Genomic DNA, 21,093 nt, shown 5'->3' on the forward strand with positions numbered 1-21,093 from the left:
TGACTGCCCATTGTTTCCCTGCCTCCCCCTTCTGTCCCCACTCTCTCTCTCTCCCCCTCCGTGCTTGCAAATAAATGAATAACTAAAAAAAAAAAACACCTAAACCCTTTAGAGAAGATTTACATTGACAAATGACTTAATTGAGAAAGTCAGAGGAAAGTGGGAAGGCGAAAGGGAAACCAAAGGCGTTGTGGAAGGAGAATGCTGCTTGCGGTTGTGACCTCCGCTGTGCCAGGCGCCTGGCAGGGGCCATTGGCGCAGTCACCCAGTTGTACTGTCTGCCCCACACCCAGAACGAGGCTGACGTGCGTGAGGTTGTGCCATGGCTCCAGGAAGTGTGCCCAAGCATCGCGTGTGGTACCCAGGGCAGGCACGACTCCGCTTCCCGCCCTCCGCGAGCCTGCCTGGCTCCGCGCTGCTTTCCATGCGGCGTTCCCCCTCCTCCCCGCCAGTCGCAGGACAGAGAACCCTGTCTCAGGTCGCAGCCTCTGATGCGACCATGGAGGACACGTCAGGCACGACCTTGTCATCCTCGCGGCCCACCCACAGCAGTCACAGGACTTTTCCAGTCTTTTCCAGTGCACCATTCATTTGGGCATAGTGAGAAATTCGCATCTAACTCACTCACACTGCCTCAGCCCCTCCCACTCTGGGTTAGAACTCAGGTGTGGTTGGAGCCTGATGGCATCTTCGTTCCTCCCTTTCCTCCACATATTTGGAATAATCTCTGCTTGGTGCCCATGCCAGACATCTTCCAAACATTTTCCTACATTTACAGCACATGGTGACTGAGGGAGAACATGGAGTTATCTTTTCTTTATTTTTTTTTTAATTTTTATTTATTTATTTATTTGAGAGTGACAGACACAGAGAGAAAGACAGATAGAGGGAGAGAGAGAGAGTGGGCGCGCCAGGGCTTCCAGCCTCTGCAAACGAACTCCAGACGTGTGCGCCCCCTTGTGCATCTGGCTAACGTGGGACCTGGGGAACCGAGCCTCGAACCGGGGTCCTTAGGCTTCACAGGCAAGCACTTAACCGCTAAGCCATCTCTCCAGCCCTATTTAAAGATTTTATATTTATTTATTTGACAGAGGAAGAGGGAGAGAGAGAGAGAGAATGGGCACTCCAGGGCCTCCAGCCACTGCAAACAAACTCCAGAGATGTGTGCCTCCTTGTGCATCTGGCTAGTGTGGGTCCTGGGGAATCGAACCTGTGTCCTTTGGCTTTGCAGGCAAATGTCTTAATCACTAAGCCATCCCTCCAGCCCTGGGAAAGCTATTTAGAATGGCCAGCTACGCCTTCACTCATCTCTCTGCACGGTGAGGCTCTTTTCCCCCTCCTGCTGCACAATGGCTTTTTCTCCCTTTTTTTTTGGCAGGAGACATAATAGCAGTCATGCTGGGGGACGCTAGTTAGTCCTACTGTGTAAAAGGTGGCATGGAAAGGGTACAGTTGTATAAACCCCTCTGATTTTCCTAGTGGGCCTCAGGAAGTGGCCCCAAATAAGTTATGAATGGGAACAATCCTGATGTCAGAAAGCCGATGCAGAAACTAACCGATAGGGGGCGCTCCAGTGCAGTCTTTCAAATGAATTCTCCCCTTAAAAAAGAAAAAAAAAAAATCCCCAAGCTCTATTAGAGCCAATCAGAAACATCTGTTGTTTTATTTATAGCCACAATTTCTAAGAAGCATATTCTACAGCAGTTGAAAAGGGGGTTGACAGGTCATAATTCATAAAGTTACTGAGGCTAATCTGATAGAACACAGTGTACAACCCTCCCTCCTGCCGGGTGCGGGCTGTCGCCTCCCTTTCAGCCTGGCCGGGAAATGCAGCCAAGATCACCATGGTCTTTGAGAAAGGTCATCACGGAGATGCTAATGCCGACGCCTCAGCCCGCCACGTGCCCGAGTCATTGGTGCTTTCTCATTAACATCTTACCTCTTTCCACTTACAAGACACCAACATTTTCCTACCAGGTCCCACTGCATTCAGGAAGTTTGAGCTATGTTCTGTCCACAGGTTGTTTCCAGTGTATTTCCATCAAGAGGCTAAGGTGTTGATTAGAAGGACTAACTGGGTAGTAGCTCCCTACCTGACTTCACTTGTTTTTTGTTTTTTTTTTTTTACTTCTTTCACCAGTTAGCTCCTTTATATTGACATAACCATTTTACCCTTTTGACTTTCAAGCACTTATTAAAATACATGTGCTACTTACATATCATCTCCCTGTGTTTGTTAATTTATTTATTCTGAGAATCTTTGGAGCAAGGACAGATGTAATCGATATGTACTTGATATTTCGCCACCGTCCTGTGTGCTTGCTGCTAATGGAGTTACAAACAAAAGGTCTGTGTGAAACAAAATATCTCCCTAGCTTGGTACTGCTACCCAGAGCCTTCCGTTGATTATCTTATAACTGTATTTATTTATCTGCAAGGGGAGAGAACGGCAGTGGGCACGCAGAGGTCTAGTCACGGGGCAAACGAACTCCGTCCACGCAAGCCACTTTGTGCAGCTGCCATTCTGTGGGACCTGGGGAATTGAACTCAGGCCTTCAGGCTTTGCACGGAAGTGCTTCTAACTGCTGGGCCATCTTTCCAGCCCACCCAGAGCTTAAAAAAAAAAAAAAAAAAAAAAAAAAAAACAAGAAAAGAAATTGGACCATGTTCAAGTTCAGCCCCAATTGACTCATTTAAAATTCTTAAAATCAGAACCAGAACCAATCCTTTTCATTTCTTTCAGCAGAGATGAATAACCTTTTGTTCATTCCCTTGATGAGTGTGGTGTGTTGTGAGGCAGAAGAACTTATCATTCCACCAGAAGCAATTGCCTCCATTGGGAGCTAATGAAATATATTGCGTGATTACTATGAAACTGTGATTCTTCATGCCATTAAGAGTTGAATTTATTGGGGATGAAGAGATGGCTCGGTGGTTAAGGTGCGTGCTTGCCTAAAAAGCCTAAGACTCTGGTTTGACTCCCTGGTACTAACACCCATCCAGATGTACAAAGTGGGGAATGTGTCTGGAGGTCCTTGGCAGCGGCTAGAGGCCTTGGTACACCCATTCTCTGTATACCCCCCCCACTTGCAAATAAATAAATAAAAATATTTTTAAGCATTTGCATTTATCTCAAAACATTTAGTGTTTATCATATGTAACTTACTCTGTTAGTGAAATTTTAACACTTGGTTAATAAAAAAAAAATAAACTAACTGATTCCTCACATATATTCTGCATTTGCAGATAGTTTCCATGCGGTGTTTCATGGCTGTGTCTTTCTTTCCTTTTTCTCTTTCTTGGCAATCCCACATGCAGTTCAGTCCCCCCTCCCCTGCCCTTTGCCCTCTGATACCCTGGATAGCATGCTCTTTCTTTGCTAGAACTTTCCTCCACCTGAAGATCAGCCAGAAGAGTCCCCTGTACCTTGCAGAGTGTGATAAGTTGACCAGTTATTTTTAGCTGAATAAAAACCCCATTACATGCTTGGAGAAGAATGTGCTTAGTTTAGGTTTCTTATGAGAAAAAATGTTGTCCTGAAGATATTTAGCCTGGCTGAGTGGGCTGGCGGGAGTTCCATCCTGATAACCAAGAGCTGATGCTGAGAAGCGGGTCTGCTAGTCCAGGCTGAGGTGCTCTGCCTTGCATGTCCTGCAGAGAGGTTTCGGCCACCGCTCTCGGCTGCGCGCTGGCTTCGTGACACACGTGGCTCTCTGCTCTTTTCACGTCAGCCTTGCCAGGCCCTCGTGCCATGAAGAGTTGGCATTCATCTGGGCTGGAGAGATGGCTCAGCGGTTAAGGCATTTTGCCTGCAAAGCCTAACGACCTGGGTCGTTCACGACTGCTGCCCGACGTGGCTGAATCTCCTCATGCTTCTTGCTCTCACGTTCCTCATCCGTGACATGGGGACAGTTACGAGCCCTCGCCGGCTGGTACAGATGACATGAGGTGACACGAAGCGCAGTTTCCCACGCCAGGAGTTCAATACTCGGGACTCACTGGTAGCAGTAGCAAGCAGTTTGTCACCAGCCTGTCTCCCAGAAGTCTGTTCCCGGGCTGGAACTTAGCTGGGTCAAGCTGGGACTCTCTACCCACAGCACACAGCTGCACCAAGCAGTAAGACCCTCCAATGACTCATCTCTCTTGAATCGTAATTACAGAACATCCGACCTAATTCGGGGTGATAGCCAGGCCCTCCATTACTTCAGCAGCATATGCCCAACAACGGGGTTCGTTGTCTGGCTGCTGGGGTCTTGTGCAAAGCCCACCAGTGAAGCCTAGCGCACCGGGCAAGAGGTGCCAGTTCAGAGGGGAATTCCGAGATGCCGACTCCACAAGCACCGTCCGGGTTTTCCCTCCGGGGCTGGCATAGTCGTCCTCAATTCTTGCTCCCTAAAGGGAGGTGAAGACTCGCGGCCCCTGAGCTGGGGGACGGGCCGAATCCCCGGCCACCCCATCGCGCTTCCTGAGTCTGGGTTACTTCTGTGACACGTGGAAGTTCGAGAAGTGTTACTCACCCTTCAACCGCCGCTGCTCCCAGAGCTATCCTGACACATCCCTTTTTGTTCTTTTTGGGGGTGCCTGCTGAGGGGTGAGTTTAGGTTGCTGTTTTAAACAGCAGAAATGGTCTTCTAAAGTCCTGGAGACCAGAAATCCGAGACCAGGGTACAAGTGGGGGCTCTCCGGTGTCACTAACTGAACAAGGGCACAGTTGCGTTGTGAAGCCCCCCCCCCACAATCGCATCTAAACACATTAACCTCCCAGAGGCTCCGCCTCCAAATTGCATGCCATCTTTTTTGGCTGGGTGAGAGGTCTTCAGACTCAGTTATGGGAGAGACAGTTCAGTCAGTAGCACCTTAACTTGAAATGCATCAGAAAAGAAGAGTTTTTGGATAACCACGTTAATGGCAAAACATTGATTGTAGGATCTAGGTGGAACATATATCCAGGTAGTCAGTCACTGAATAATTCTTTAAAATTCAGTGTATTTTAAAATATCATAGATTTAAAAAATAAAAAGCCCGCAACCCTGTTCAGAATTATTACCATGGAATGCATGCGGTGGTTCTGTCTGTGGTCTCTTGACTCCTGCTCAGGTTTTCTTAAAACTGCCTGGACCGTTCGACTGGACCACGTTGCCTCTGGCAGCTTCTGCCTCTTCAAGCCAGTCTCTCCTCTCCCGTGGCTTTCCAACACCTGCTTCCACACTGGCTGGTCAGCAAGGGACCAGCCTGGGGTCAGAAGCCTCCTTCTGTGACAACTTTCTGCCCGTTCTCCTCTTTTTCCTTCTCCTTCTCTCTATCCACTGGGACTTTTCAAATTACATCTTAAAACTTGGCCCCATTGTGTTTAAGCATGTATAGCATGAGGTTTTATACGTTGGCCTCTGCAATGTATTATCCACATACACAGGAGAGAGATGTCTCCACCAGCTCACCCGCAGCTACAGGTTGCTTGTTGTTTTCTTTCTTTTCTTTTCTCCTGGAATGCCCCCGCGGCCCTGTGTGCTGTCAACATTGCTTTGCACTGATTAGTATTTATTGATTGTCTGCGTGGCACAGTTGTGCTGACGGGAGGAGACTGCATTGGCTGTCTTATTTGGGGGGAGGGCATAGGCAAAAACTGGTACTAGTGACCAAGAGAGCTGTCCCTTAGCCCCTCGGAGCATTGTGACCATTGCGTCACATTCTTGTGTGCTACCTCAACCCCTCACTGCATTTCTGGGCGCCTGGAAAGGAACTTTTGGGAAGCACATCGCAGGTCTCTTCCTTGACTGGGACTTGGATAGCCTGGTACCGGTAGAGATGGGTAGAAGGCACGTGCCCACAGGCGCTGCCTACAGGATCGTGGCATTGGCCAAATGTGGGTAACGGTGAACTTCTGTGAAAAATAAATAGAATCACGAGTATAAAGTAACGTGGAGATGTGGCCCCTGACTGGTACCTCATTCACTCCCTCAACAAAGAGCCAACTGCCTAAGTGAACTGAGACCCTCTCCCTCCCCCCTCCACCGCCATCTCTCTTCCAACTTTCTGTTTGGGGTATCTGAGTCTTGCTCCGGATAAAGTCTTTGTAAGCCAACAGACCAAAAGACCGACCTCCTTGTAAATCACTGGGCCCAACTATGAAGTACTGTCTGAGGGATGGGCACCTACCCCGTTTACGTCCTGCCCGGCATTTGAATTTGGAAAGTGCCCTGTAACCTACCATCTTTAAATCAGACTCCAATTTAGGCTGTAAGAGTCACAGCTAATTAGGTTGCCTGTCAAAGACTTCAGTGTAACGTTGCATTTCCAAGATCTTTTGCTGAGGCCATCAGAAGAGGTGCTTAAGTGAAGCTTCATAAGAAAGTGGCAGTCTGCTGTCTAGGAATAAAGGGAAGTGGGAAGGGCCCCAAATCCTCCTCAACTTGGGTGGCAGAAGAGGAAAGTCGGGGGAGGTAAACTCAGATGTTAAGGACTAATGAGTTTACCGTATCAGAAAAGGTTTGCAGACTTGTAGCATAAATCTGTTGGCAACTCCTTTAATTCCCCCCACAAGTTATCTCTGAAGATAATGCTGTTATGCCCGAAAATTGTGTTTTCATACCTACTTTCGTTTTTCATTGCCCATTTTTTTCTTCTTCCTCCTCTTCTAAAAATACTTGTTTCTGTCAAGCTTAATATAATTTATTTTGCACAATCATTTCATCTTCATTTTCCCTTCACATTCAGAAAACTGAAGTCTAATAACTCAAACAGATTAGTACTTCAGTCCTTATTGCAGGAAACTGTGCTAAATTGAAAGTCGTAGGATATGAGAGTTAGCTACAGAGAAGGTACTAGGTATTATTTTATAGAAGAAAAGGCAAGATGTCAAAGTCTACTGTGCCTGCCATATATGCTTTGAGATTGCCTACTATAAGAAGTGTTGAGCAGACTCCATCTTTTTAAAAAATTATTAAATTAAAGCCGGGCATGGTGGCGCATGCATTTAATCCCAGCACTCAGGAGGCAGAAGTAGGAGGATTGCCATGAGTTCTAGGCCACCCTGAGACTCCATTGTGAATTCCAGGTCAGCCTGGGCTAGAGTGAGACCCTACCTCGAAAAATTAAAAAAAAAAATAATTAAATTAAAAATATAATAATTTATTTATTTATTTGAGAGAATGGGTTTGCCAGGGCCTCCAGCCACTTGCAAACAAACTCTGGACGCATGCGTCCCTTTGTGCATCTGGCTCACATGGGGCCTGGGGAATTGAACTAGGGTCCTTGGGCTTTGCTGGCAAACGCCTTAACTTCTAAGCTATCTCTCCAGTCCGCAGACTCTGTCTTAATGTGATAGTTTCAAGAATTCAAAGTTTCCATTGTGCCTGGGTATTTCAACAATCTCCTAGTAATAATAGTGATAATAAATATTATGCACATGTAGTATTTATGATGATTGTGTTTTGTGCACCTTGGCCACTGTGTCAACCATGTATGTTTATATCCTCCCTTACTCCCTCATCGCTATTTTTAATTTACTGATGAAAATACTCGTGTCTTAGTTAATTAACTTGTCCAACACTATTTTCAGTAAATGATGAAACTAGGGTTAAAACCCAGCTCTCTTTGGCCTTACTTAAACCTGTGTTTTTGTTTATTTATTTTTAAATATTTTATTTATTTATTTGAGAAAGAAAGAGATTGAGACAGAGAGAAAGAGGAAGACACAGAGTGAATGAGAATGGGCACGCCAGGGCCTCTGCCTCTGCCAGTGAACTACAGACACACGTGCCACTTCGTGCATCTGGCTGTGCAGGCAAAGTACCTTGAACTGCACAACTGTCTGTCTGTCCAGCCCTAACCCTGTACTCCTAATGACTTACGCACTCCTGATTAAACAAGCGTATCCCAAAAGTAGCAGACCGTGGCTCATTTTTATTGCTTTGTTTGTATTTTCTAACGTTACTGTCTTACCCCAGGGGCACACCAGCTTTTGATGTGGTTTTCAGCTCGCAAAGCCGAGGAAGTTTCAAGCCCAGGGCATTAGCCATTGTAGGTGGAAAGTATGACTGTGTTTAGAAAGCTTATTTGAAGAAAGAATTGGGATTTGTTCAATTTTTGCCCCCATTTTTCATTTGGAGCCATGAGAGAGGTTATTTCAGACAGTGTTTGGATTCGGCGGCGGTCACCGGGCAGTGTGAACGTCTTGGTTTAATGTGGGCTCACGTTTGCACACACACTTCTTCCGTGTGCTTGGTGCTCACTTGAAGAGGTAAGAGCACTTCTCACACTTCCAAGCTGCTTCCATCAGTAATAAAACCCTTGGCTCGGCCAGCTCCATGTCCTGGTCTCTCCGCTTAAAGTTTCCACTCAGCCCGGCCAGGCACTAACTTGAAAATGTCTTTCTTTTTTGAATTTTTCTTTTAAATGGAGAACGCCTCCAAAAGGTGCAGCTGTGCGCTGGCTCGACGCCGCCGGCGTCTTGCAGCACCGGAGGACAGACGGCCACCGCCTGGGAAGGGCTTCAGCTTGGAAAGAAGGTTCTCTTCCGTTCCGTGAGACTGGCTGTCACCAGGCCAAGGAGGATGGTGACTATGCTTGGAAAATGCAGCTCGCTCCCCCCCCCCAGCCCCCCCAGACATTCTCTCTAGAACCTGGGAGACCCGGTCCAGCCCATTGGTGTTCTTGTCTTGTCTTTTATTTTTTTAATTTTTTTTTTGTTTATTTATTTGAGAACGACAGACTGAGAGAGAAAGAGGCAGAGAGAGAGAGAGAGAGAATGGGCACGCCAGGGCCACCAGCCACTGCAAACGAACTCCAGATGTGTGCGCCCCCTTGTGCATCTGGCTAACGTGGGTCCTGGGGAATTGAGCCTCGAACCGGGGTCCTTAGGCTTCTCGGGCAAGCGCTTAACCGCTAAGCCATCTCTCCAGCCCTCTTGTCTTGTCTTAAAGACTGAATGGGTCCTCCATTCTTAGGAAGTATTTTAGGTCTTGGATTCACCCTTTCCAGCTCTGCTGACTCCATTTATTTTGCCTTGCATAATACTGACTTCTTTTGTTTTAATATTTATTATTTTATTTATTTGAAAGAGAGAAAAAGAGGCAGGTAGAAAGGGGCACTCCAGGGCTGCAAACGAACTCCAGACACATGTGTCCCCTTGTGCATCTGGCTTACGTGGGACCTGGGGAGTTCAACATGGGTCCTTAGGCTTCGCAGACAAGTGTCTTAACCGCTAAGCCATCTCTGCAGCCCAAGTTCAGTTCTTTTTCATCAGACTGTGAACTGAGACTGTGATGTAATGTTTTGTCACGGACTGGTCAAGAACACTTTACCAAGTTTGGCCATTGCCAGTACCTGTCACTTCCGTTTGGAATCTCTTATAATCTCTTATCATGACGAAAACAGACATTGTCTAGTTAGTGAAATTAATGAAATAGTTGATTTTAGGATTGTTGTAAAGAGGTAACATTTTGTTTTATAATGCTTTTTTTTTAGAATTCCAGTGATAATCCTATTGCCCACAGTACTGATATGAACTTAGAAGCATCTTAGCTAAGACTGCCATATTACCTATATCTAAATAGTCCAGAGAAAGTATAATGAATCAGAGCAGTTTTACTAGGCGGATAGGAAATCCTGCAATTGTGACTTTAAAAAGTTATTTCAATCTGTATATTTTTGCCTTTGAAAGTTCTTATTGCAAAATCTTGACTAGTTGGAATGATTCATACCTTTGAGCAATAATGCTCAGCTTTAAAAAATGCAGTCAGAAATTTACTCTCAATGCATTCTCAAGACTTTGCTTCCTGTTATATGTGTCATTTTTTTAACACTCTCGTGTGCCTTTTGAGGAAAGACCAGTGTTTGCACAGATAGCTGGTAATCACGGTGATGCTCCGAAACCTCATCTCTCGCCAGTGTGAGTGAGGAAAACGAAAGCCATTTTGTAGCTCAGGTTTAACTCTGGGCAAACTAAGTGATTTTTGCTAGAGAAATGTGGGAACGACAGAGAGAAATAAGGCAGCTTTACTTTTTTACACTTTTTTTTTTCAGCTGAAGTAGAGAGAGAGAGAGAGAGAGAGAGAGAGAAAGAGAAAGGGAACACTTGCCAACCCAGCCCTGTAACAACTGCCGGGTGCATATTTCAATCACAATTAGATGAAATCTTTAATTATCATTTAATTTAACTTTCATATTTGCCTGCAGAAATGATCTTGTTGATAAGATTCTTAGAGGAGATAAAACTTTATTAAGCAATTCTATTTTCAGTGCCAGTGTTGAAGGGTGCTGTTTATGAGGGGAGGGGAGGGGAGGGGACTTGGCCTGTTCACTGCGCATGTTCCCTATGGCTCTGCGTGTTGGGGCCTACACTTCCTGACCCTCAAATCTTTTGAGGTAGAGGCTAGGCTAAGGCCTTTAGCCGGAGACAGTAAGGAAAGGCGCCGCGCCAGATCCCAACTGGAAACATTTTTCTGTATTCAGGTCTTCTTTCTGGTACATTTGCAAACAGGGTGGTGTTCGTTCTGTTGAGCGTAGAAGGTTGGGTACTTGTGAGAGAGGACTCTTTCACTGGTGGAAGATCTAAGGCCAAGGGAAGTGGTTTGTAGTTCATCAAAGGAAATGAAATGGTGTGCTCTTTGACTTTGTAGTGTTTTTTTTTTTTTTCTTCTTGTTTTCTAAAATTCATTTCTCTTGTTTTTTTGGCAGGATCTGTGATGCATAGGCCAGGTTGGCCTTTAACCTATGTTCTTTCTGCCTCAGTCTCTCAAGTGGTGGGATTGTAGGCCTGTAATCCTTTTTCTTTTCTTTTACAGTGTTTTTAATTTAAATTGTTATAGACTTGCAAAGTGTGGTGGCGCATGCCTTTAATCTCAGCACTTGGGAGGCAGAGGTAGGAGGATTGCTGTGAGTTCAAGGCCAGCCTGAGACTACATAGTGAATTCTAGGTCATCCTGGGCTAGAGTGAGACCCTATCCCCCCAAACAAAACAAATGAGTATAAAGCATTAAAGACATTTGTCTTTTAACTGCTTTTAAAAACACAGACACATTTTAACTTTTAGGGGCTTGCAGATGTCATTGATGGATTGTTTTCCAGAGACGTGACCCACGTGGATTTTCTTACCAAAAAAGTTTAAGTTTGAAAACTTAATACTAGAACAGATCACTGCCTTCATTCCCGGAAAGTTACTAGCACATCTGCTCTGCCTTGACGAGGAGGTGAGAGTGATGTTGTCATAGGACAGAGTCGTGGACCAAACCGAGCGGTCACTTTCACAGTCAGTCCCGCGTTGTACGTCATGACAAGGGGTTTCGTGGCCTCGTCTGCAGTGGCCGCTGACCAACGACCCTTTTACGCACCACTGGTGACATTTGCGCTTGCTTGGGCTACCAGACTGCACTGTGTACACTGCCTGCACACCATGATCTCAGCCTGCATCAACTTGCATAGGAAATTATGGCTCAGTGGTTAAGGCGCTTGTTTGCAAAGCCAAAGGACCCAGGTTCGATTCCCTAGGACCGACGTTAGCCAGATGCACAAAGGGCCGCACACGTCTGGAGTTCATTTGCAGTGGCTGGCACGCCCATTCTCTCTCTCTCTCTCTCTCTCTCTCCCCCCCCTTCCTCTTTCTCTGTCAAATAAATAATAAATAGAAATAAAATATTGCAAAAAAGATTTAGGAAAAGATCTGTAAACTTACTTATTAAATAAAAAAAAAAGCCGGACGTGATGGCGCACGCCTTTAATCCTAGCACACGCCTTTATTCTAACGGAATTTGGCTCTTCTCCCATCATCCTAGGGGGTTGCAGCGGCTGGTTGTGGTAGCTGCCGAGTCACATCTGCAAAGCGTTCTGGGTCAGGGGGCTCAGGGTCTGCAAGGTGACTTAAGGAAGTCAAAGTTAGTTCTCTACCTATAGTCATGGTTTAATAATGCAATTTTACGTTCTTTTTTCTTTTGGCTTTTTGAGGTAGTCTTGCTGTAGCCCAGGCTGACCTGGAATTCACTGTGCAGTCTCACGGTGGCCTTGAACACACAGAAATCCTCCTACCCCTGCATCCCAAGTACTGAAATTAAAGGTGTATGCCACTACACCTGGCCAGTTTTACTTCTATGTGAACCTGTTGTCATTCTGTGTCGACTCTTGTTTCTTGAAAATGTGTTCAACCTTAAAGTCTCAAACAAATTGTGACTGCTCTTTCTTGGATTATGTGAACCAGTCTATAATCTCATGTGGTTTTAGAAGCTAGGCAGAGACTTAGATAGGCGATTATATGAACTCCCTGTTCCTAGCCAAGAATGCAAATGATAGATCTTAAGCATCTGACATTATTTGTCAATAATTTTACATCAGAAGCTTCAGTGAAAGTTTATATTCCTTGCCGGGCATGGTGGTGCATGCCTTTAATCCCAGCACTCGGGAGACAGAGGTAGGAGGATCACTGTGAGTTCGAGGCCAGCCTGGGGCTACGTAGTTAACTTCAGGTCAGCCTGGGCTAGTGTGAAACCCTACCTTGAAAAACCTAGATGAATAAATAAATAAAATTCATATACCTATATTTTGGAGTTTGAAAAGTTTTAAGAAGTTTATAGTAAATCTATTTAGCTCCCTCTTTTGGCAAAGTTTAAGAAAAAAAACTATTGAAAATGTTTTTATTTTGAGTGAGAATATGGTTACCAACATGATGTTCTCAAAGACAGTTATTTGTGAATGTCACGCAATTAGATTGAGTAACACATGGAGACCATTCACAAAAGCACCCCATTTGTTCACCTATCAACTGCCCAAAATACACACGAGCAAATGAAGGTTTCAGGGCTGGAGAGATGGCATAGCCGCTTGCCTGCGAAACCTAAAGATCCCGGTTCAATTCCTCAGTACCCACTCAAGCCAGATGCACATGGTGGGCTCACGTGTCTGAAGCTCGTTTGCAGCGGCTAGAGTCTCTAGCATGCCCCCTTCATATAAAATAAATATTTTAAAAAAGAAAAGGTTTCAACAGCAGTTACACAGGGGTTTAATTTGATAGGCAGTGGTCATTGACACTGTGCTGTAGCCAAGCCTGAGTTGGTGGCACTTGGGGCTAAGGTACAAAAGACAGTCCAAGTACTATGGACCCAAATAAATGCACTTGTCCAGCTCTCTCTCCTCCCTGGGAAGCAATTCTTGCCTAGTAAAAAGAGGCTAGACTGGCTTTCAAATCCCATCAGCTCCTCAAGATGCCCCCCCAACGCATGGTAATGAGAGGCACTGTGTGGTTTCATTCCTGCTTCTCCTTGCCCATCAGAAGTCCCATCCAGTGCCAGCCCCTCCTGCCCAAGCACAGACCGCCTCCAGGCTCCAAGGTGTCCCTGGCATGGAAGTGTGTCCTTAGTGGAGAAACCCAGGAGGCCATTGGTCAGGAAACCTGAGGTTCTGGGTGGGCACTGGGCGTGTCTTTGGAGAGCCACCACGGATGTGTATGTCCCTGTGGCCCTGGAAGTGTGCTGCCTGGAAACGTCTCTTGCTCCTTCGTCAGGCCTGAGTTTGCTGGGGTCGGTTATAATGACATTCCCTGCACCTGAGCACCCCTCCCTGAGGTCTGATGCGTTTGGCTGATGGCGCCATTCTGTTTCTTTTCAGCTTTGACCCTTCCTGATCTGGCCGAGCAGTTCGCCCCTCCTGACGTCGCCCCGCCTCTCCTTATCAAGCTCCTGGAAACCCTTGAAAAGAAAGGTAAGCAGACTGCCACAGGCAGGCAGTTTGTCACCCCCCCCTTCCATGATTGTTGTTATTTCTAGTATCTCTGAGGCATTCATTACATTAATGCCTCCCTACCTGCCACAGATAGACGTAATAACTAGGTGGGTCTCTATACTAGGCAAGCAATCTTGGCTAAAAATTGCTGATTCTAGATTAACATGTAGTTATAGTATGGAAACAATGGAATTTTCCGTAATTTGGTAAATACAATTAACTGGCATTTTAGCAGCCAGCTGGTTTTGCCAAAATTATGGACACATTAGATAAGATTAAGAGCTGGCTTCCAAGTGTATTTGGTACACACCTAGAACGGGAGCAGGCTAGAAAGCGGAGCGAGCCTCAGGCAGCAAGCTCCCGGGTTCTCCAGAGAGCAGCGTTTTGCCTACGCGGTCTGTTCTGTGTCCCAGGACTGGAATGTTCGACTCTCTACCGGACCCCGAGCGCCAGCAACCCTGCTGACTTACGACAGCTTCTTGATTGCGGTGAGTGTCACGGAGCCGCCAGCGAGACGGGACGGGGATCTTCCCTCTCTGCCTCTGATGATGCCTGCCACATCGTCAGCCTTCAGGAACTCCCAGATCCCCGTTGTCACGGCGACCATGGAAACGTGTGGTATCTGTCCCTTACGTTTGGGTTGAGCGCAGCCATGCAGGCCATTTTCACAGCCATGAACCGTTCGTTGGGTCCTGCAGAAATCGCAGAGAGAAACAATTGGGATTTTTCTCCCATTGTAATTTGACCCTGGTGTGGGCCACATGTGATTCATTTAGATCACTCAGAAAGTATTTATATCCTGTCATTTAAGTGTCTCCTATGTTTTGTTTTCCTCGCCTCTTCCATTTTCTTCCCTTTTCCCTCCCATCTGACTTGCATGCTTTTGGGTGGGCAGGCTGGTTTTAGGTAAGGTCTCACTGTAACCTGGGCCAACCTAGAATTCACTAGTCTCGGGCTGGCCTCAAACTCTCAGTGGCCCTCCTACCTCTCCCTCCCAAGTGCTGGGATTAAAGGTGTGTATCATTTCTTTGAGAGAGAAAGAAAGGGAGAGTGAGAGAGTATATGAGCGTGCCAGGGCCTCTAGCCACTGCAGACTCTAGACACACATGCCACCTTGTGCATCTGGGTTATGTGGGTACTAGGGAAATCAAGCCTGGGTCCTTCAGCTTTGCTGGCAAGCACATTTAACCGCTGAGCAATCTCTACAGCCTCCCCACTTTTTTTTGAGGTAGGGTCTCACTCTACTCCAGGCTGACCTAGAATCCATATGTGGTCCCAGGCTGGCCTCGAACTCACATTGATCCTCTTACCTCTGCCTCTGGAGTGCTGGCATTAAAGGCGTGCGCCACCACGCCCGGCCTTGCCATTTTCCTTGCTTGCCTGCTTATAAAGTTTTTCACGCCTTACATATGCCAGGTGACATCATGACATTGATTTTTTTTTTTCCCCCCAATGGTGTGTTAGGTAATACGCCAATTTTTGGAAAGATAAGGCACTGCTTGATATGTTTTGGCCACTTCTGTGAAAAGAATGTCCCCACTGTGTTTGATTTCAAGCTAACAGACATAATGTCACTGAATGTGGGGTTGGGAAACATCTAGAACATTTGGCCCCTGAGCCAGTACCCGCACACTATTGCATAAGTGATATTGATTTATTCAGCCCAGTGGTAGCTTTATATGGACCATCCCCTTGCCTTTACCGTACTGGGGGGGGGGGGATATAAATCAACTTCCTTCCTGTCATTCCAGCAAGCCATCTTGTCATGAGAGCTTCTAGAATCTGTCCGGCCCTTCCCTCTCATAGTGCACTCTCGTTTGTTTGTTTTATCAAAATAGGGGGCTAGAGAGATGGCTTAGCAGTTGAGCACTTGCCTATGAAGCCTAAGGACTCCGGTTCGAGGCTCAGTTCCCCAGGACCCACGTTAGCCAGATGCACAAGGGGGCACACGCATCTGGAGTTTGTTTGCAGTTGCTGGAGGCCCTGGCATGCCCATTCTCTCTCTCTCTCTCTCTCCCTCTATCTGCCTCTTTCTCTCTCTGTCTGTCACTCTTGAATAAATAAATATAAGTTAAAAAGTTTCAAAATAGGATCTAGCTGTAGCCTGGGCTGACCTGGAATTCACAGCGGAGTCTTCAGGGTGGCCTTGAACTCTTGGCAGTCTTCTTACCGCTGCCACCCGAGTGCTGGGATTAAAGGCATGTGCCACTACGCCCAGCCTCTCATAGCACTCCTGTTTGGTGGTTAAAAGTAGCTTTTGTGGCCGGGCATGGTGGCACACGCCTTTAATCCCAGCACTCAGGAGGTTGAGGTAGGAGGATCACTGAGTTTAAGGCCAGGCTGAGACTAAGTCCAGGTCAGCCTGGGCTACAGCAAGACCATACCTTGAAAAACCTACATAGACGTGTGTGTGTGTGTGTGTGTGTGTGTGTGTGTGTGTGTGTATGCACACGCGTGCGTGCGTGTGAGCATGCATGTATGTGTATGTATGTATGTATAGGTTTTGTGTTTTGGTTGTTTTTTTGCTTCACATCATTTTAACTGCATTTGGGCATTTGAACCAAAGAGGCGTGGTCTTTGTCTTGCAGCTGTAAAGGAGCTCCTGCTGCAGGATGCTCTCATGCAGTTGCTCTTTCTTGCACTCGGAGGGGAGGGCTGCAGGCAGGAAGGCAGCTTCAGGGAACTTTCTACAGAAGCTGTTTCTGGAGCAGTGGCCTAGATCTGATATTTATCAGTTAATAGTTTCCTCTCACAATGTACTGCCCAAAAAGTGAAACCCAAACACTATTGAGAGGGCTCAGTACTTACAGCACTGGCATGCAAAACCCAACAACCAGGGTTCCATTTCCCAGGAACCCCAGAAAGCCAGATGCACGAAGGGGGTGCATATACCTGGAGTTTGTTTGCAGCAGGTGGATGGAGGCCCTGCCACACCCATATTCATTCTTGCTGGCTCTCTCTCTTTTCTTTCTCTCTACTTGCACATAAATGAAAGTATTTTAAAAACTGGGGGGGGGGGGGAGCACAATTGAGTGTCCTCTTACCTGCATCTGTTGGAGTCAGCCTACTATGGTAGGTGCCTTTGTCCCCCCCCCCCCCCCGCCGTTCCTCCCCTTCAAGGAGGTCATTAGAAGTTGACTGGCAGAAAAATCCAAAGTTAAAGGCGAGTATTTCTCAATTTCTAACAGCCTCTCCAGGGTGTTAGGGAAACCCCAAATTTTGCCCCTAGCTAATTGGAACAGAGGTGCACGTTCTGGCCTGACACTTGGTCACATTTTTAAAAAATCACGGGAAACGTTAAAACATCAGACACCAAGGAAATGGAAGTTGCTAGTGGTTAAAGTTGTAAACGTGACTAATACAAAATGATGCAAGGTAGCTTAAGGGGAAAAAAAGAAAAGAAACACTATGTTTTCTCATACCACCCATGAGGTGAAATAAACAAGATTTTCGTCAAGAATATATATTGACAGGTAGCTTTCCTTCCTTAGTGACAGCAAAGCAAGCACCCATAGGACGCAGATCTCATCAGGATTCTGTACTTTAAAAAGTGGATTTAAAAAAAAAAGTGTACTTATTTGCAAGCAGAGAGAGAGAGAGAGAGAGAGAGAGACACGGGGAGACAGTGGATGGCCCAGGGCCTTCAGCCACTGCAGACAAACTCCAGATGGAAAAACCACCTTGTGCATCTGGCGTTATGTGGGTACTGGGGAGTCAAATCTGGGTACTTAGGTTTTGCAGGCAAGCGCCTTAACCACTGAACCATCTCTCCAGCCCCCAAAGTGATTTTGTTATAGTCAACAAAAGAGGGATCATTATCTAAGCTTTTGATTCTAGCTTGTAGAGTTTTCAGCACATCAAGGTGGTATAGAATATGCTAGAGGGTATACCAAGGTACAAGTTACACATGGGAAAAATGAAAATAAAAAAGAATCACAGCTTTAAGTAACGTGAATTTCCACCGTGCTGAGCAGGTTTGAGTAGGTATAGAGCCCGCTTTTCTTCTTATTTTACCTTGTCGACACATCATCCTTATGATAGAGCATTCATTACCCGAACGCCCCAGACGCCGCAACTTGCACCCAGATTATTCTGAAATGTGAAAAGTCCTGTCTTTCTCACCCGGCTTCCATCTTGCCCTAAAACGAATTATTTCTTGCTTGTCTTTTTTATCTCACTTCAGTTTTTTTTTTTTTAATTTTTTTTGGTTCATTTTTTATGTATTTATTTGAGAGTGACAGACATAGAAAGACAGATAGAGGGAGAGAGAGAGAGAATGGGCGCGCCAGGGCTTCCAGCCACTACAAACGAACTCCAGACGTGTGCGCCCCCTTGTGCATCTGGCTAACGTGGGACCTGGGGAACCGAGCCTCGAACCGGGGTCCTTAGGCTTCACAGGCAAGCGCTTAACCGCTAAGCCATCTCTCCAGCCCGATCGCTTCAGTTTTAATAGTAGGAATCTTGCCTTGATGCTTTTCACCTTCTCTTAACCTAAATCGGGCATTCTCAGCCTGGGCATTATTGATGTGTCCGTGTGGATAGATAAGTTGTTAGAAGAACAGTGAGCCATCACGTCTGTCTTCGTACGCGGCTTGGCCACCTCCCTGGCCGGCCTCTCGACTCAACTGGGTGCCGTCAGCGCCCTCCCCCGGTCGTGGCGGTCAAGAATATCCCCAGACAGTGCCAGGTGCTTCCTACTCCATCTCCACTCCTTAGAGCCACGAAACCAGAGAGAGAGAGGGAGGACGTTCCCCCAGAGTCGTGAGCAGTGAAGTGTTGAAGGAGCTGGTTACCCATCAGATGCAGAGGGGCGGAAAGTAAAAGCCCAGACTGGAGACTATATGTAGCTCCTTGAAATCGGCACAGGATCGCCTTAGGTGGCTAAAGGACGAGGCATTAGGAAAGTGCGAATACAGGACAGAAATCTTACAGGAGCCCCCAAGAAACATTAAAAGTTGACATCACAAAAGATAGGAAACAAACCTTATCGGAACCTCTGATGACATTTGCCGAGGCCCGAGCGAGGTCATTTTATTTGGCTTTATTGATGTGGGCGCTTCCCTCTGTGTTCTAGAAAGGGCATGGGAAGCGAGCACCGCTCAGAGCTTCGCTCCTCAGACGTTTGTCATATTCCCTGGGTGGGAAGCAGGAAGAGCAGGTGACGGGCACAGCCCTTGAGGTCCCCGCATTCTGGAGGGAAGGAAAATGGTTGTCAGACTGCACTCCCAGTGGAGGCATTTCTCATGATGGGCATTGTAGGTGCACTGGGGGGGGGGGCGTGCCTGAGAGAAGGGTGTGCAAGTGGATCGTCTTAATGTCTCTGCACCTCACCAAATAGTTCAGCACATTTTTCGGACTGAGCAAATTCTGTGATATTAATTTGTCTGGCAAAGAGACATTGAATGAGGCATACGAAGAGATCTGTTTGGGGGACGGGATGTGTGCAGAATAGTTGATGTGACCGTGGAATGTCCCGGGAGGGACACACGTGTTTCATATACTATTTCACTGTTTCCTTGCACTAATCACTGCAGACTTGTGTATGGGGACCCTTTATGCCTCCGATGCCTTTGCAGACTTGGTAGCAATGCTGTGTGTCTCTGCTTGTTTCTTTCTTGGGCATCTAAGTGGTTGCTATAGGATTTTACATCTTCACCATTTCACATTCAGTTCCTCTCCTTAATAGAACCTATGCATATTTGGTACTGATTTTTCTTGCTATGGGGCATGGATCTTTCATAACATCCACCCACTTAGTAGGACAGGTTTGGTTTATTGAAATGATGTGCACACGGAACTTTTTGTAGCCTCAGTTAGTGCTTAACCACATCTTCATAAGCTCTGGGTCACACCCTCAGGTGGGGTTGTCTAATTGAACGTGGCACTCATGAAAAATTTGGCAGTTTCTGAACCAAAAATTTAATTCAGAATCACACACATAATGAACCTGAGGAGAAGTGTCTGGAAGTCTGTCCTTGTCATGTCTTCAGTATTGCCTTGGTTCCAAATGCACAACACGGCCCACTTTGCACCACCTGTACCATTGGCAGCATGCAGTGCCAGCGGACCCTGAGTGAGACAGCTCAGCTCCAGTCTAGATACCCTCTTTCCCGGACTACAGCGTTCTGATGATACATGCAAAGCTGTCTGTCTGTCTCTCTTTCTTCTTCCTTTTTTTTTTTTCCTACCTGGGTAGGATCTCACTCTAGCCCCAGCTGCCCTGGAATTCACTCTGTAGTCTCAGGGTGGCCTGGAAGTCAGGGTAATCCTCCTCCCTCTGCCTCCCAAGTACTGGGATTAAAGGCGTACGCCACCACACCTGGCTTCTCTTTCTGAAACTATATTTTATTACGAGACACACAGAGAGAGAGAATTGGCACACCAGGGCCTCCAGACACAGGTGCCACCTTGTGCATCTGGCTTATGTGGGTACTAGGGACTTGAACCTGGGTCCCTAGAGTTTTCAGGCCAATGCTTTAACCACTAAACCATCTCTCCAGCCCCTTTTTAAAAAATTATTTATTTGGGGTGGGAGAGGGTAGGAGGATGGATGGAAGTTGTCTACTTTTAAAGAGACACTATGGTTTAATCTTGGAAAACATGGATTAATATTTTCCTACCTTCGTTCCTGAGCATTTATACCCTTGGTACGTTATACGTACAAACACCTGCCAAGTATACATATTTATATACACATACACAAAGTTAGATGCTTAGTATATCTCTGTGTTGTATTGTGTTAGGATGTTTGAGGTTTAGAAGCTGTTGTTTGAGTTGGTGACTTGAGCTTCGTAAAACATTGTTAAGTCAGTTCTGAACTGTGATAAAAATAGACATTCCAGCAATTCCCACATTAGCCATAAACGTACTTCTGTCATTTAGTACTACACAGGTGTGTGACGCACCATTCTCTGCACTGATGATTGTAAAATGAAAACATTAATCGACTGAAAAACATTTAAAATACTCTACATCCCGCAGTATCAACTCTTCAGCCAAGATTAAATTCTTCATGTAAAAATAAATAAGCAGAGTCCATCTCATTAGAATGCAAATTTGCTTTCATGGTTCATAAATGGTAAAGTTTTATATGTGCCAAAGAATTTGTCTGGCAAAAAGTCTAAGAAGCCTTGCTGTTGTTCACTGTCATGTTTAGTTAGGGATAGCCACGGCGTCTCCTCAGAATAACATGCCTACCTTAGAGTCGCTTACTGCTCTCTTATTCTCTCTCACGCCACAGCCCATGGAGGTCAGGCACTGAGATGCATTATTTCTTTATTTCTGTTTGAGAAAGAGAGAATGGGTGCACCAGGGCCTCTGGCCACCGCACACGCACTCCAGACACCTGCGCCACTTTATGCATCTGGCTTACGTGGGACCTGGAGA

At 46.2% G+C, this 21,093-nt stretch overlaps 1 protein-coding gene across 1 annotated transcript in view; it reads left to right on the plus strand.

The window, feature by feature from the left end:
* The window catches only part of Pik3r1 (phosphoinositide-3-kinase regulatory subunit 1), a 94,289-nt gene that overhangs the window by 51,141 nt on the left and 22,055 nt on the right, over window positions 1-21,093 (plus strand). Inside the window, exons 3-4 of the mRNA XM_004666111.2 lie at window positions 13,594-13,686; window positions 14,121-14,195. Coding sequence (XP_004666168.2) covers window positions 13,594-13,686; window positions 14,121-14,195 — 168 coding nt within the window. The remainder of the gene's footprint in view (window positions 1-13,593; window positions 13,687-14,120; window positions 14,196-21,093) is intronic.

The sequence above is a fragment of the Jaculus jaculus genome, chromosome 20 (genome assembly GCF_020740685.1).
Source record: "Jaculus jaculus isolate mJacJac1 chromosome 20, mJacJac1.mat.Y.cur, whole genome shotgun sequence".
NCBI classification, from domain to species: domain Eukaryota; kingdom Metazoa; phylum Chordata; class Mammalia; order Rodentia; family Dipodidae; genus Jaculus; species Jaculus jaculus.